The following is a 15,669-nucleotide window of genomic DNA, read 5'->3' as shown; positions in this document are numbered from 1 at the left end:
CGCGATGTGTGAACATACCCTGTCAGATACAAAAACTTTTTATATGTTGTACATCTTGGCAAAACATTAACCTTTCTAATATACTTCATAAGAAAATGTGATTTTCTTTTTATAGAAATCATGGCTTTGTCCAAGCAGAAGCACAGGCATTGACAAAGTCCAGTAAGTAAGGGTGGGCTGATAGGACTCTTTTGTGCTCTCTCCTGTCTGATAGGACTCCTCTGTGCTCTCTCCTGTCTGATAGGACAGGAGAGAGCACAGAGGAGTCCTATCAGACAGGAGAGAGCACAGAGGAGTCCTCTCAGACAGGAGAGAGCACAGAGGATTACTATCAGACAGGAGCGAGCACAGAGGATTACTATCAGACAGGAGCGAGCACAGAGAATTACTATTAGACAGCAGAGAGCACAGAAGAGTACTATTAAACCGGAGAGAGCACAGAAGAGTCCGATCAGACAGAAGAGAGCACAGAGAAGTCCTATCAGACAGAAGAGAGCACAGAGAAGTCCTATCAGAAAGGAGAGAGCACAGAGAAGTCCTATATCAGAAAGGAGAGAGCACAGAGGAGTGCTATCAGACAGGCGGGAGCACAGAGGAGTGCTATCAGACAGGAGAGAGCTCAGAGGATTACTATCAGGCAGGCGAGAGAACAGAGGAGTGTTATCAGACAGGCGAGAGCACAGGGAAGTGTTATCAGACAGGCGACAGCACAGAGGAGTGCTAGCCCACCATCATTTACTGGACTTTGTCCATGCCTGTGCTTCAGTTTGGACAAAGCCATGATTTTATAAGCCATGATTTCTATAAAAAGGAAATACAATTTTCTTATGAAGTATATTAGAAAGGTTAATGTTTTGCCAAGATGTACAACATATAAAAGATTTGTATCTGACAGTGCCCGTTTCAGGTGCTTTTTGGCCAACTTTTTCTTTAACACAATTAGAGAAATGATGTATCTTAGCTTGTATTGCTTTCTTCACCAGCAATCATTTCCGGTGCCAGAGCTTCTTGCAATGCCCTATGCTGTTCTCAATGTTTAGAATACTATTTGTGTATTGCTTATTTTATCCAAATCAAACACATCACATATGTAATAAAGAGATATGCAGGACATGATACTCTAGTTGTGCATATAGAAAAAATTACATTTTATTTTGGTTTTATTTTAACAGATCAAGCCCTGGGCAGAGCTTCCATGGCCAATAAAAACGTACTTCTGCCTGGCCATCATCTCACTGCTGTGTGTTCTTGGCTTAACCATCTCTAACCTGGTGCAGCAGAGCAATGAAGATTCCACCGTGTCTCTTATACAGCTCATAGGAGTCGGTAAGTGCACAGGGAGTGGTGGTACTTAGATCCCAGACTCTCACGTCCAGTTTAATCACACTGTAGATACACTAGCTCTTTTGAAAAATGGCTATTATGCACTTTGAGAGAACAATACCTAAAAAAAATATTTTGAAATGCCCATAAAAGGACTTGCTGCCTAGGCTGAAAACTCCTGCTGGTGGCTCCTATTGTCGGGGAATGGAGTAGCTGCGGTCCCCTTCTGCTGCAACTAGTGTCTGCCTGTGGACCCTCTCTTTTGCCATCAATCTCAGATTGCCTGCTGCTGCCCTGCCAACACCCAGTGGTGCTTCACTGGTGCTCTCCTTTGCCTGCTTGGAGTGCATTGCCTGGACTTTCAGCTGCCTTGCCATCTGTGAGTGCCTTGAGGGAGACCTCTGTGATTGTTGGGACTTGTGGTGCCTTGCCCATTTGCTAAGGACATTTGTGAGTCGAGCAGAGTGTCTTTCTACCCTGACTTTTCTGTGGAGTTCACCAAGCAGCGGGTGCAGTTCACTGAGGTCCGGTTGAAGCTGCATGCCTAGGTCTACCGCTACTGGATGCTTTATCCTGCTCGCCTGAGAGTGGTGGATGGAACATCAACTAAGTTCTTCACCTCCCAACTGAGGCTCTTCATTGGGTGGATGCGACCCCTCCTGTCAGACCTCCGGACCGAGCTGTCATGGACTGTCCTACTCTTGGCTGTTCTCCCCTATTGTTCTTTAGGTAGTGGTGAGGAAGTTAGCATTCCTTAGGAAGGGGTGTGGAAATTTAATAAAAAACTACTTGTCCACTGTACTAAAATGGTTGCGTTTGTCGGATAGGGAAGCGGCCCTTTTTGCGTTTGGGCATAAGAATGGGAATTTGTTGGCCTATTTGACAAGGGCTAGTCATCCTGCTGCCTCTATCCCTTTGTATTTGGGGCAGGGATGCTTCTGAGGTGTCTGACCCCTAGTTGATTAACTCTGTCTTCAGGGATTTTTACTCCTCTCTGTATTCTGCACCTTCTGAGTCCTGTCAGAGGGAAATTCTGTTTTTTCTACAAGAGCTATCTCTTCCCATGCCCCTTTTATGGTTGAGGAGGTGGAGCAGGCTATTCAGGATCTTCCTCATGGTAAGACCCCGGGTTTAGATGGGATGATTGGCGATTGGTATAGGATGAATTGGGAGCCACTGGCCCCTATACTCCTTAAACTGTTTCACTTGATAGCTGCCGCAGATTCTCTTCCAGACTCTATGAGGGAGGCGTTGATTTGTTGTGCTTCCCAAGCCTGGAAAGGACCCGTTGCTGTCTGATTCATATAGACCTATTTCCCATTTGAATGTTGATATTAAGATCATTAACACTATCATTCATCCTGACCAAACTGGGTAGGGCTACTGATGTTAATGTGAAGCGCCTGCAGCTTAACATCGCAGCGGTTGGGGAGGGCTTTCCTACTGGAGTGGTGGTTAGTCTGGACATTTATAAGACCTTTTGACTCGGTGCTGTGGCCATATCTGTGGGAGGTCCTGGGTGCGTTTGGGTTTGGTCTCTGATTCTGTGTTTGGGTTCGCTTGTTATACGATAGCCCCAGGGTTCGTATTCGCACTAACTTGGATGTTTTTTGCTCCCATCCTCCTGGGTCGAGGGACGAGGCAGGGGTGCCCTCTATCTCCCTTCCTTTTTGCGCTAGTAGTTGAGCCTTTGGCGGCCATCCGTAAAGATCCCACTATCTGTGGTATCCCCAGGGGGTCTATTGTAGAGAAGGTTTCCCTTTATGCGGATGACACATTGTTGTACTTAGTGGATGCAGGGAGTTCTGTAGTCTCTTATCAAGCTGCTTGACCGGTTTAGCTCAATTTCAGGCTTGCGGGTCAACTGGGCTTAGTCCTCTCTAATGGTGCTCTCGCCTGGAGTCCCCCTCCCCTCCTCTCTTCCGGCAGGGGTGAAAGTGGTTCCCCGTTTAAGATACCCAGGGGTGGAGGTTACTGCGTCCTTGGTGGAATATCTGTCCATGAATTTGGAGCCGCTCTTGTGCTCCACTGTAGAGCGGTTGACTGCCTGGTCCTCACTCTCTCTCTAGCCAGAAGGGTCAATATACAGTATTTAAAAGGATTTACCTCCCTAAATTCCTTTACCTTTTTCATTTGGCTCCCGTGACAGTCCGTTGCACAACTGACACCAACAAGACCCAACTGGTCCCATTGACTTTGAATGGTTTCCATTGTTTATTAGGTGTTTAGCAGAGAAAAATTACTGCTTGCGGTATTTTTTTCTTTACTCAAGTCCCTTAATTAAAATGGACTCGGCAAACTGAGTTCTGAATGGAGCTCAATGCTGATCTGAACCCAACCTTAGCTGTGCTGCATCTGTAAACAAGAACGTGCATTAATTTGCCTAACTTATGCCATTGTTTGAGGTTTATACATGGTGCAGTATTTGCCCGCTGTCCGGAGTGTTTTGCCATTGCTTTGTGCAATAATGATCCTTTGCTGAAGAGACGTCCTAAAATGATCTTGTATGTACAAGAAACAAATATGTATATTAATTGTCTTCTTGTCTATTAAAGGACCTTCTAACTCAATTATTTTCTATTGATATGTTACCACTTAGTTGGCCTGGTATCTGGGTTGTAAAAGAGCTCTGGGGCACATCAAGGATCATAACAAAAAATCTAGAATCCAACAAGTTGTGGATTTTTATTTATAAGCCTCCAGTGCTGTCATGTGTCCTGAACAATAAGTTCTAGAGACAGAACATCCTCCAGGTATAGGGTTTATTAATCTTTCAAAATTGAAAACATCATGTGTTTGAGAGGTTATGTCAGGGAGCGCATGCTAAAAAGAAAAAGACAAAAAAAATAACCCAAAACACCAGAGCCATGTCTAAAGAGGTACAAAGCAGCAGCGGGGCCCAATTTGTAAAATATTTGTGGGTGGTTTTATGCATATAGGAACTTTAGAACTTCTAGGTTGAAAGTTGCAGGGCTTTAAAGCTATGTGCGCACATTCATTTGAGACTCATTATGAAGGTTTAAAACATAAAGAACATCCATTTGCATCAAAAGTCCAAGAAGTTCCCAATGAATTCTATGCATCTATCAACTCATAAGAAAAAAGCTCACACGCACTGTTTCACCGCATCAATTTCTTCATTCTTTATATGGATAATTTTCCAAACACATCACAAAGTAAGGAAAGCAGAAAATAATCACCCAGTGTGGATATAATAAGTCCGCAAGACGTATCATGGAGAAATAGCCGGCTTCTTTATGTTTTCACGTGCAGCTCCACTGCTGAACTTCTCCGTCCGTCTCCTTTCACACGAAGGACAGGTGAAAACAATAACTATGTTAGCAACGCCTCCTTTGTCAAGCCTAGTGTGCAATTCACATCACCAACATACATAGTATCAAACTCTCGCAAGATTTTAGTTCTACAAAAATACAAAACGTACAATAAATTACAATACTACTAAAAACAATGTATATCAACCTAAATTGAAAATATCCTACAAAAAGACGTTAAAATTACAACACTCCTTGATCCCATGGGGCTGCAGCGTACACAATTTTTGAATCCATCGTACCTCACTCCTAATTAACTTCATCTTAACCTGCTCTTTATTGTCTCCTTCTATATTCTCCAATATTTGCCACCTTAATTCATTGATATTGTGTCCTCTTTCAAAGAAGTGCCTTGCTACACTAGTCTCATATTTTTGCTTTTGAATATTTTCCTCTAATTCTTTTTTTATACGTGCGAATCGCACTCTTATGTTTGTTAATTCTTTGCTTTTATTGGTCTCATCGTTTGTCCTACGTAGCCCATCCCACAGGGACACTTCAATAAGTATATAACTTGGCTACTGTTACAGGAGGGCATCCATCAACTCGCATCTTGTTTAATTTTATGTAAAATTAAGTGCAGTGGACTTTTTTTTGGGACATTTTTCATCATAAAGACTAGTATTTTTGAAAGTATGTTTATTGTTGCAAAACGGCTGGTTTGTAAACTGTCCATTAACATCTGTAAAACAGACAAGATGTAGTTGATAAAGGGTTCAAAAATGCCATAAAAAGTCTAAAGTCTAGATTTATTTTTTCAGTAAAAACTTATTTGGCTCAAAATAAGTCTCAAAATATTGTGTGCACATAGGGGGAGATTTATCAAAACCTGTCCAGAGGAAAAGTTGCGGAGTTGCCCATAGCAACCAAACAGATTGCTTCTTTCATTTTTTAAAAGGACTCTGTAGAATGAAAGCCATCAGATTGGTTGCTATGGGCAACTCAGCATCTTTACCTCTATACAGGTTTTGATAAATCTCCCCCGTAGTGTATTAGTGCTCCTTTTTAGGGTACGTTTACTCTGCAGAATTCCGCGAGTTTAATTCCGCGCAGCGAACCTTTACCATCAGTGTGAATGGGTATTCCGCCGCTGATTGTTGTTCTGCACAAAGAAGGAACATGTTCATGCTTTGCGCGGAAGTCCACGAGCACTGCAAATCCGTCAAAGTATTTTCGGTGGCAGCCGGCAGACGGAATCTCTGCTCGCGGAATTCTGCAAGCGGAGATTCCGCAGTGTGAACATACCCTTTAAAGGGTATTTTAAGAGGATCCGTGGCCAGCCCCCCAAATATTTAGATTTTACAGTCATTAAACAGCTTAGGGTACCCTGATCACTTGTTATTATTATTTTTTTTATACACCCTTCCGTTCCTGATATATGAGGTTTTATAGATGGGCAGGAATTTAATTTAAAAAATTGGACCAACCAGATGAGGGGCTGTGAATGATATACATTGCACCTGTCATTAGCTATTATACAGTCGGCGTTGACCACAGATCCTCTTTAAACAGTTAAATAGACAGAAATTGAGATCACTCTTTCCCCACTGTTAGAAGCTGCTGCCTGCTCTAGACACTCTTAGGGTAGAGTCACACACAACGCATCTGCAGCGTATTTCATAATGTGGATGCACCGCTGTCAGGGGAAAATGCATATGAAATGACAGGGACACTTAAAGGGGTACTCTGCCCCTAAACATCTTTGGATAGGGGATAAGAAATAATTATGGGTGTCCGGTTGCAATCTCCAGTGCGGCACACTAGTCATCTGGTGCACAGAATGGAGTGAATTCTGCTCCATGCGGGATGATGGGCGACCATAGCGTCACGCCCCCTCCATTGATGTCTATGGCAGGAGGCGTAATGACGTAATATGTACTAGCCGTCACCCCCCCCCTCCCATAGACATGAAAGGAGGAGGCAAGGTATGATATCATGAACACAGGAGCTCCAAGCTTCCATGTTCAGAATGCCACAGTGCCAGCCTGTAGATCTCGGGGGTCCCAGCGGCCTGCCCCCGCATGATCGGACATCTTATCCCTATCCTTTGAATAAGGGATAGGATGTCTATGAGTGTAGTACCCCTTTGACCACAGCTCTGTACTTGGCTGTCTTTGGAACTCCAATAGACAGTGAAAAGAGCATGGATTCAGTCAGTGCACTACCCCTTTATTCAAAGTCCTGTTCCTAAGATTGGGGAGGGTCTCAAAAGTCCTGTGCACTGCAGTCAGTGTCTGTGGTGGTTAAACCCATGTAAATTCCACAAGATCAGTGACTGGATGAATTCCTCAGTTTTGTGGCCTCTCCTCTTTGCCTCTCATAAGTGATTTTCTTAGGACAAGAAGGCCTTCTGTGTAGCTCTAAATCTTGGGTCTTGTTGGTGCCTGGAAATATTTGAAGACCGGATACAAGACCGGGAGCGATGTAGAAAGCCTTCTCTTTAAAGCTGAGGCTGTGCATCCTATCATGGTGTTGAGATGGCATAGAGATTCCCTTGGAGTTTCTAATTGTGTTCTTACTCCAATTCACTAAAAACATTGTATTTACAGCTCATTTCTAACTTGTGGCTCAGTGAACATAGTAGCGTTCTATGGGCCAGATTTATTAAACTGTATGAGGGAAAAACAGCTCAGCTTTCCTATCTTAACCCTATAATGGAAACAAATGTATGTCCTGATGCCCTGGTACTTCGCGTACCAGGACGTACATGAATGTCCTGTACATGAAGGGAGCGAAGCAGCCGCGCTCTGTTCATGCATGGCAGGTCACGGCTGCTATTAGTTTAAACATACTCATTTTGTATGTGTGATATATATATATATATATATATATATATATATTTATTTCATTTTGTTTTTTTCAAAAAGCAGTACAATAATAGAAAAGTATATAAACAATTGTATTGACTCAAAGAATAAAGAGAACAAGTACTTATTACCATAAAGTGTACAAGCGTGAAAACAAACCCCGTATGGTAACTCTGAAGAAGCTGCAAAGGTGGGAAAATCTGTCCACAGGGAAACTATTTGTTGTGTACTCTACATATCAGGAGTGGCAAGAAGAAGGCCATTTTGGAGTTTGACACAAGCCATGTCTGAGACACAGCAAACATGTGGAATAAGGTGCTTTGGTCAGATTAAAGGGGTACTCCACCCCTAGACATCTTGTCTGATGGCGGGGGTCCCGCCGCTAGGGACCCCCGCATTCTACCATGCGGCACCCACCTGTAACGGCTTCCGGAACCGCTGGAGACCCTCAGGCTAATACCATCCCAACCACGAGAACAGAAGATTGTGACGTCATGACTTCGCCCCCGTGTGACGTCACACCCGCCCCCTCAATGCAAGTCTATGGGAGGGGGCATGACCTAATAATAAACCCTCCGGAAGGGGTGGAGTACCCCTTTAAACCAAAATTTAACTTTTTGGTCTCAGTGTGGTAGCATCATGCTGTGGGGATGCTTCTTTTCAGCAGGCAAACGGAAACTAGTCAGAATTAGTCAGAAAGATGGATGGCGCCAAATAAATTTTAAAGTTCCATGTATGTTTTGTTGATCAAAAGAAATGTCTATTAAGGTTAATTTGAATTCCAGTTTGTAATGGTAGAAAAGTAGTCAAAAACTCCACCAAGAGGGGAGATGCTTATGAAAAGTACTGTACCAGCTATAAGCAGAGACGTCTTACATCTCTTTCTGTTGTTGTTGAATCTTTTCATGTTTAGGATCACATAACAGATAATGGCGTAAGTGGATTAGTACATGTGTAGTTTACCAGTCATTTAAGGTTTTTAATCTTTTTTATCAGTGTTCTGCATCTACTACGTGACTCGGGGCATCCTGCAAGAGAACCGCCAGGAACTTATTGTGTTCGTGCTCTCCATCCTACTGGAAATGATTCGATCAATCGTCAACTTCAGTGTACTCTCTAAAGATGCCAAACCTGATATACAGGTGAGTATTTTTCTTCTGTATTCCACCCAAAGCCAAAGATATTGATCTATATTGCCGATTTTTATCTGAAATGAAAATGGTCATCCCACACTAAACCCAATACACCAGGTTATAGTGCAGGAGACCAATGCGGGGTCTCTGACTCATATACATACCTACAGTCCAGCGCCCGATCCCTCTGAAGATCCTCTTCTTTCTGCGCTGAATTGCAAGCTGAAGGCGGGCCCACCGGCTGGATTTGAGTATTCATGGTCTCTGGTCATGTGAGCGCTTGTGCCTACTAACCGCTCACGCGACCAGCGACCATCAATATTCAAATCTAGCCGGCGGGCCCGCCTCCAGGGTGCAATTTAGCGCAGATAGAAGAAGATCTATAGAGGGATCGGGTATCGGACTGCAGGTATGTATATGAGTCAGAGACCCCGCATCGGTCTCCTGTTCACCTGCACTATAACCCGGTGTATTGGGTTTAGTGTGGGTGAACGGGATGACCATTTTCCTTTAACACTAGTCGTATGAACACTTTTAGACTGTGCATGCCCTGAAATGTTTCTTACGAGAGAACGCTACGCAGAAGTAAATATTGTTACTTCTATGATTTACTTTGTTCGAATGGGAAAAGTTATTATACCCTGTTAATGTAACTGCAAACTATGCTGGTGAACGGCATTTTGGGTGACAAATCCTAGTTACCTTTTCCATTGAAATTGAAGGCAGTGGTAGAAGAGAAAAGCACAGTCTGCATGTCACCATCTGCCGTAATACTTACCATCCTCTAGTTGGGTTGGTTGTTAAATATAGTTACCATATATACTCGAGTATAAGCCTAGTTTTTCAGCACGATTTTTCGTGCTGAAAACGCCCCCCTCGGCTTATACTCGAGTGAACAAAAAAAAAAAAAAAAAACGTTTTTGGCTTTAGCTGTGAGGGGATGGTCCCGGCCTGTCCACCTGTCAATCCCTTATCAGTGGTCTTCAACCTGCGGACCTCCAGATGTTTCAAAACTACAACTCCCAGCATGCCCGGACAGCCATCGGCTGTCCGGGCATGCTGGGAGTTGTAGCTTTGAAACATCTGGAGGTCCGCAGGTTTAAGACCACTGAGAAGGGATTGACAGGCGGTGATGATGAAGGGGGTGTTAATGACGGGGGTCTGGATGATGACATGGGGGGGATGATGTATTTCCCACCCTAGGCTTATAGTCGAGTGAATAACTTTTCCTGGGTTTTTGGGGTGAAATTAGGGGCCTCGGCTTATTTTCGGGTCGGCTTATACTCGAGTATATACGGTATGTGGATTTTGTGTATAGTGCAAAGAGTACCTATAACATGTGATAAAATTTTAGTACAGAAAAGTAAAAAAAAATCAGTGTAGAAAAATATACTATTCTGTATTTTAGCATCTGTAAGGGCCCGGCGGTTCGCATTATATATTATAGTATAAGTTCATATAAATAAATATTATATTGATACTGATTGAATCGAGAGCACAATATTTTTGTAATATTTTAGCATGTTACCACTATTTTTATTAAAACAATTATTAATATTTCAATTTTTATTTCCATCTTTTGTCATTTATATTTATTTATTTAATATAATAAATATATACATTTAATTTTTTATTTTTTTATTTAGTCACATTATTATAGGTACTTTTTGACTTTTTGCACTATTCACAGCATCACACAAGAAGTAAGCAATTTTTTTTCGTTGGGATTCACACAAATTTGAGCTACCTGTTTTCTTTTACATATCCAGGTTAGATTTGAAGAGGTTTTCTGGAACTCCCAACATCCTCATGATCATCTGATTGAGGGGTACTGTCTGTACATTGTTTAGCAGGGCCCAGCTTTGTACATTTTTATTCTCCTAGATCAGTGTTTCCCAACCAGTCTGCTTCCAGCTGTTGCAAAACTACAACTCCCAGCATGCCCGGACAGCCAAAGGCTGTCCGGGCATGCTGGGGGTTGTAGTTTTGCAACAGCTGAGGGTACGCTGGTTGGGAAACACTGCTCTAAAGGATATGTAATGCCAGGCAGAAACCTGTTTCCTCTTCCATATGACTGTAGTCATGCATGCTCCGCTAATCCAGGTGTGCATTTTTGTAGTAAGGGTAATGACACACAGTGGTGGGCCAAAAACCACCAGGCGGTAGATCAGTGTGCTGTTGAGTGATGTACATAGCCAAGGGGGGGAGTGGAGTTGAGGGACATTAATGGAAGTGGAAATGACAAAAATCTTAGCATGGAATTAGCGGCAATTGTTAGATTCACAGCAACTTCACTTGCATATTGTTGTACTATATACCGTACTGACCTTTTATTTTTCAAATTGTCAGGTGGTCCTGGGGGTCAGATACTAACCAATCATGGATTAAAGCAGTACTTCAGAACTTATTCCCTATCCATAGGGGTTCCCAGCAGTCAGACCCACCCCTTGCAATCTCCAAAACAGTGCCCCATCTCTCCCAGTGCATCTCTCCCAGTTTGCACGCATTCCATGCACTGTCTATGGGAGCGCCGGAGATGCACAAGTACTGTAATTGGGTATCTCAGGTCCTCCCATATAGAATGCTGTCCCTGTCCACAGTAAAGGAGATAATCATCTGAAGTAATACTCCTTTAATTCTAGGATGGGCTATAATGTTTCTTTTAATTCCTCTCTATGTTCACCTCTGATATAATGATCTTTTGTTCTTATGTTTTTTTTAAATTTATTTTAGCCTCGATTCATAGTAATCCTGCTTGTCGGTCTTTTCCACGTGGTCTGTGCTTTGAGTCTTGTTCTGGGGCAAAATATGATGGCGTTCCGCGTGGGAGGTGCTTTGGAGAGTCTCCAGTTGCAGTACAGCATGTTGAGCCTTTGCTTCTCATTGCTTACCTTTGATTTGCAAGCACAGGTACAAAACTTATCATCATTATTATTGTTACTATTATATGATAACTATGGATTGCTTCATCTCTTATATCATCAAAATCGTGGTGCTATCACTTACTATGAAGTAAATCTTCCTTTATGGCAGGATGCATTTTTATGTATATAGGGTTTGTCTCCTTTATGTAGGCAGGATTCAGTTTAGGAAGCCAGAAGTCCCCTTAATGCATGTACTGACATTCATGTGTCGTCCTCAGGGGGACTTTTACATAATGTACTTGTAAAAGCCTTTGGCTGTCCGGGCATGCTGGGAGTTGTAGTTTTGCAACAGCTGGAGGCACCCTGGTTGAGAGACTCTGCATTACCCTGTAGAGATCTGTTGGGCTGCAGACAAACCTCGGGTGTGTAACATGTTTGTGTGCATTCCCCGGGCTAGAATGTGTCAGCTTGCCCTAGAAATGTGTATGTGTGTTGGCTTCCCACAGAATGGAATGCATTGGTTTCACGCTTTCTAAGAAGATACAGTCTTTCCAGTTATTTGGTCCCTTGAGAAGCCCAAAGGCCACTCATAAGAAGACACCAGTGTTCTGGGGGGCATATCCTCACATGGGGAGGGGGGGTTCTGTTACAGGTTTAGCATCCAGCTTTGTTTCTTCATCCAGCTTTCCCATGCTACCTCTGTAGTGCACCTCCCACTATCATACTATTATAATAATGTACTAAGCAGGTAGATATTCAGAATTCTATCAGCAGTAAGGCAGGCCATTTTTGTTGTCACTCAGCTTTCCCTGAGACTGATCACTTTTCATTTACTTGTCAGAAAGGAGCAACTTTTTCATTAAAATGCACTTAAAACCCAATACTTGTTAACATCCCTCCTATAAATATAATCTACAGGTGAAACTCGAGAAATTAGAATATCGTGCAAAAGTTCATTTATTTCCGTTGACCCTTGGCGTACCTGTCATGTATAAATGTATACATAACAAGTTCCTAAATGTATGTCTTTTTATTAAAACTGTCTATTTATGTTTTTGTTTTTTTCATTTGGGAAATCCCAACACTAGGGGTCTCCCTACATGTCCCGGCTGCTAGTCTTTTAGTGATTTCTGACTCATTCCGGCCTGGCATGAGTCCGAAATCTTAGCCTTCTGCCGTGACACATGACGAGCACAGCGCTGCTCCCGCCTCAATCAGACAGGCGGGAGCAGCGCTGTGCTCGGCAGGCCAGATGGCTGCTGTTCCTGCTACATGGAGCTCAGCCACCCCAAATTACAAGCCTGCCTGCAGCGCCCGACACCCCCCTTCTACCCCCCCCCCCCCCCCCAAGGCAGCCCACTGCCCGGCAACACCACAAGCTATAACTTCAGTGATGAAGAAGGGCGGAAGTGAGCCCAGGCAGGCTTCGGCTGGCGTCACGTCTGCCGGGCCACTCCCCCTTACTCTCTCACAGACGGCGGTGAATTGAGCCAGGGAAGAAGGGACTAGATGAGTTCATTATAGGTACTCTTTAATGAAGCACAGTGAACCAACACCAACAGATGACATGGCTCCCCAAATCACATAATATATTGGGGATTTGGGGTTTTCATGAGCTGTAACCATAATCATCACAATTATGACAAATCGTGGCTTGAACTATCTTGCTTTGTATGTAACGAGTCTCTCTCATATATTAGTTTCACCTTTTAAGTTGCATTACTAAAAGAAATGAACTTTTTGCACAATATTCTACTTTTTTGAGTTTCACCTGTATATTTCCATTACATTTCAGCTCCCTTCCCTAGTAATTGTGCGGTTTTCTGCTCTGCACAGATATTACCCCTTTTCTCTGCAGCCGTTGTCAATGTTCCATTGTATTACAATAAAATAAAAAAAATCCGAGTTTGAAAACTTTTACCGGACATCAGAAATGTGTTGGCGTTCATGGCCGGTGCTGTCGAATCTCCGACCTCTGAGGTGCCATAAAGTGGCGGAGGTTGTACCAGGCTGAAGGCCAAGGAAGTTGGACGAACACCATTACTGAGATTCAGCTCTGGGTTTGGTGTCAGAGAGGAACAGATTAGTTGAGCTAAAATGGAAAGAAAAAGCAGAAATAATAATGTGCTTTGCCATCTTATGAATAATTTATCCATATCTGTGAACAGCCGAGTGCTGCTATTCTGCAGCTTGTGACACCTTCCAGTGAATACCGTCAATATGAAATGTCCTGTTACATGTATCGCAGGATTAGTTCGGTCATAAATTCTCTATTCTATTATTAGATATAAGCTCTTCAAAAGAAATCTTTCTTCAGGTTCTTACATATACAGTGACCCCCCCCGACCTACGATGGCCCCGACATACGATCATTTCAACATACGATGACCTCTCAAGCAGGCAGCATCAACATTTGTATGTCGGGGCCATCGCATAAACGGCTATCCGGCAGCGCAGACTGCTTCAGCTGCCACCGGATAGCCGTTTACGGTGCCCTGTGTGGTCCGCTGACGATCACTTACCTGTCCTCAGGGCTCCGGCGCGTCCTCTTCGGGATCCCCTGCATCGTCGGCGCTCTCCATCGTCGTCATCACGTCGCTGCGCACACCGTCCCGTCATCCAATAGGAGCGGCGTGCGTAGTGACATGATGGCGGCGACGGAGAGCGAGGATGCTGGGGAAGCAGAGGCCTTGCTGGAGCGTCGGGGACACCTCGGGGACGTGGTGACAGCGATGGAAGGCGACATCCAGGACTGCGGTGACGGTCCGGAGCGGCGGGGACACGTGAGTATAACCTCCAATACCAGTGGTCTTCAACCTGCAGACCTCCAGATGTTGCAAAACTACAACTCCCAGCATGCCCGGACAGCCGATGGCTGTCCGGGCATGCTGGGTGTTGTAGTTTTGCAACATCTGGAGGTCCGCAGGTTGTAGACCACTGTCCTATACTTTACATTGCACAAACAATAGTCCATTTGGAACGGATTACCATCGTATGTTGAGGGACCACTGTATTTATAAAAATCATTGAGTTGCAATATATCGTGGTTCACATGAAATCGTGACACAGTTGTCCTCTCAGAGCTCAATACAAGAAGACCTTCTAGAGGCAGCCATATTGCTATTGTAGCCTGGATTCATTTTGCAGGTTTTAACCCTTTAAGTCGCAGGCAGTTTTCTTTTTTGCATCTACAGTTGTTTTTTCTTCACATTTTAATAGCCATTACTCTTTTTTATTATAAATTGTACTTTGTAATAAAAAATAAAAAAAAAGTTCTTTTGTAAATTGGTGTGTGTGTGTGTGTGTGTGGGGGGGGGGTGTTTGCGGTGGAGGGTCATGACGTCTCGGCCATGCCCCTTGTGACATTGTGACGACCATGCCACCCGCTCGAAGCGTTCGAAACAAAATGTTCCAAACACTGGGGCAATGGAGTACCCCTTTAACCTCTTAAGGACCCCATGACGTACCTGTACGTCATGAGTCCGCTCCCATTCTATAACAACGGCCGGGACCCGTGGCTAATAGAACGCAGCACTGATCATGGTGCCGCGCGCTATTAACCCTTTAGACGTGGCATTCAAAGTTGAACGCCGTTTCTAAAGTGCCGGTTAGCTGCGAAATCGCGGCATCCCGAACAGCTTACAAGACTGCCGGAGGATCCCTACCTGCCTCCATGCTGTCCGATCGCCGAATGACTGCTCGGTGGCTGAGATCCAGGCATGAGAAGTCAATCGGCAGAATCATCGATCAGGGGTTTCTTATGAGAAACCACTGATCAATGTAAAAGATCAGTGTGTGCAGTGTTATAGGTCCCTATGGGAGCTATAACACTGCGAAAAAAAAAGTAAAAAAAAAATGAAGATCATTTACCACCTCCCCTAATAAAAATTTGAATCACCCCCCTTTTCCCATTAAAAAAAAGTGTAAATAAAAATAAAGATATGTGGTATCGCTGCGTGCGGAAATGTCCGAATTATAAAAATATATCGTTAATTAACCTGCACGGTCAAAAAATCCAAAATAGTGCATTTTTGGTCACTTTTTATAACAATAAGTCCTATCAATGCAAAAATTATTCCGCTAAAAACTTCAGATCACAGCGCAAAAAATGAGCCCTCATACCGCCCTATACGCGGAAAAATAAAAAAGTTATAGGGGTCAGAAGATGACAATTTTAAACGTATACATTTTCCTGCATGTAGTTATGATT

At 43.5% G+C, this 15,669-nt stretch overlaps 1 protein-coding gene across 1 annotated transcript in view; it reads left to right on the top strand.

Annotated features, from left to right (window-relative positions):
* The window catches only part of LOC130293624 (uncharacterized), a 48,218-nt gene that overhangs the window by 20,640 nt on the left and 11,909 nt on the right, over window positions 1-15,669 (top strand). The window contains exons 3-5 of the mRNA XM_056542522.1: window positions 1,173-1,326; window positions 8,459-8,604; window positions 11,329-11,505. Coding sequence (XP_056398497.1) covers window positions 1,173-1,326; window positions 8,459-8,604; window positions 11,329-11,505 — 477 coding nt within the window. The remainder of the gene's footprint in view (window positions 1-1,172; window positions 1,327-8,458; window positions 8,605-11,328; window positions 11,506-15,669) is intronic.

The sequence above is a fragment of the Hyla sarda genome, chromosome 10 (genome assembly GCF_029499605.1).
Source record: "Hyla sarda isolate aHylSar1 chromosome 10, aHylSar1.hap1, whole genome shotgun sequence".
Classification (NCBI taxonomy): Eukaryota; Metazoa; Chordata; class Amphibia; order Anura; family Hylidae; genus Hyla; species Hyla sarda.
This window is presented reverse-complemented; position numbering and strand designations above follow the sequence as displayed.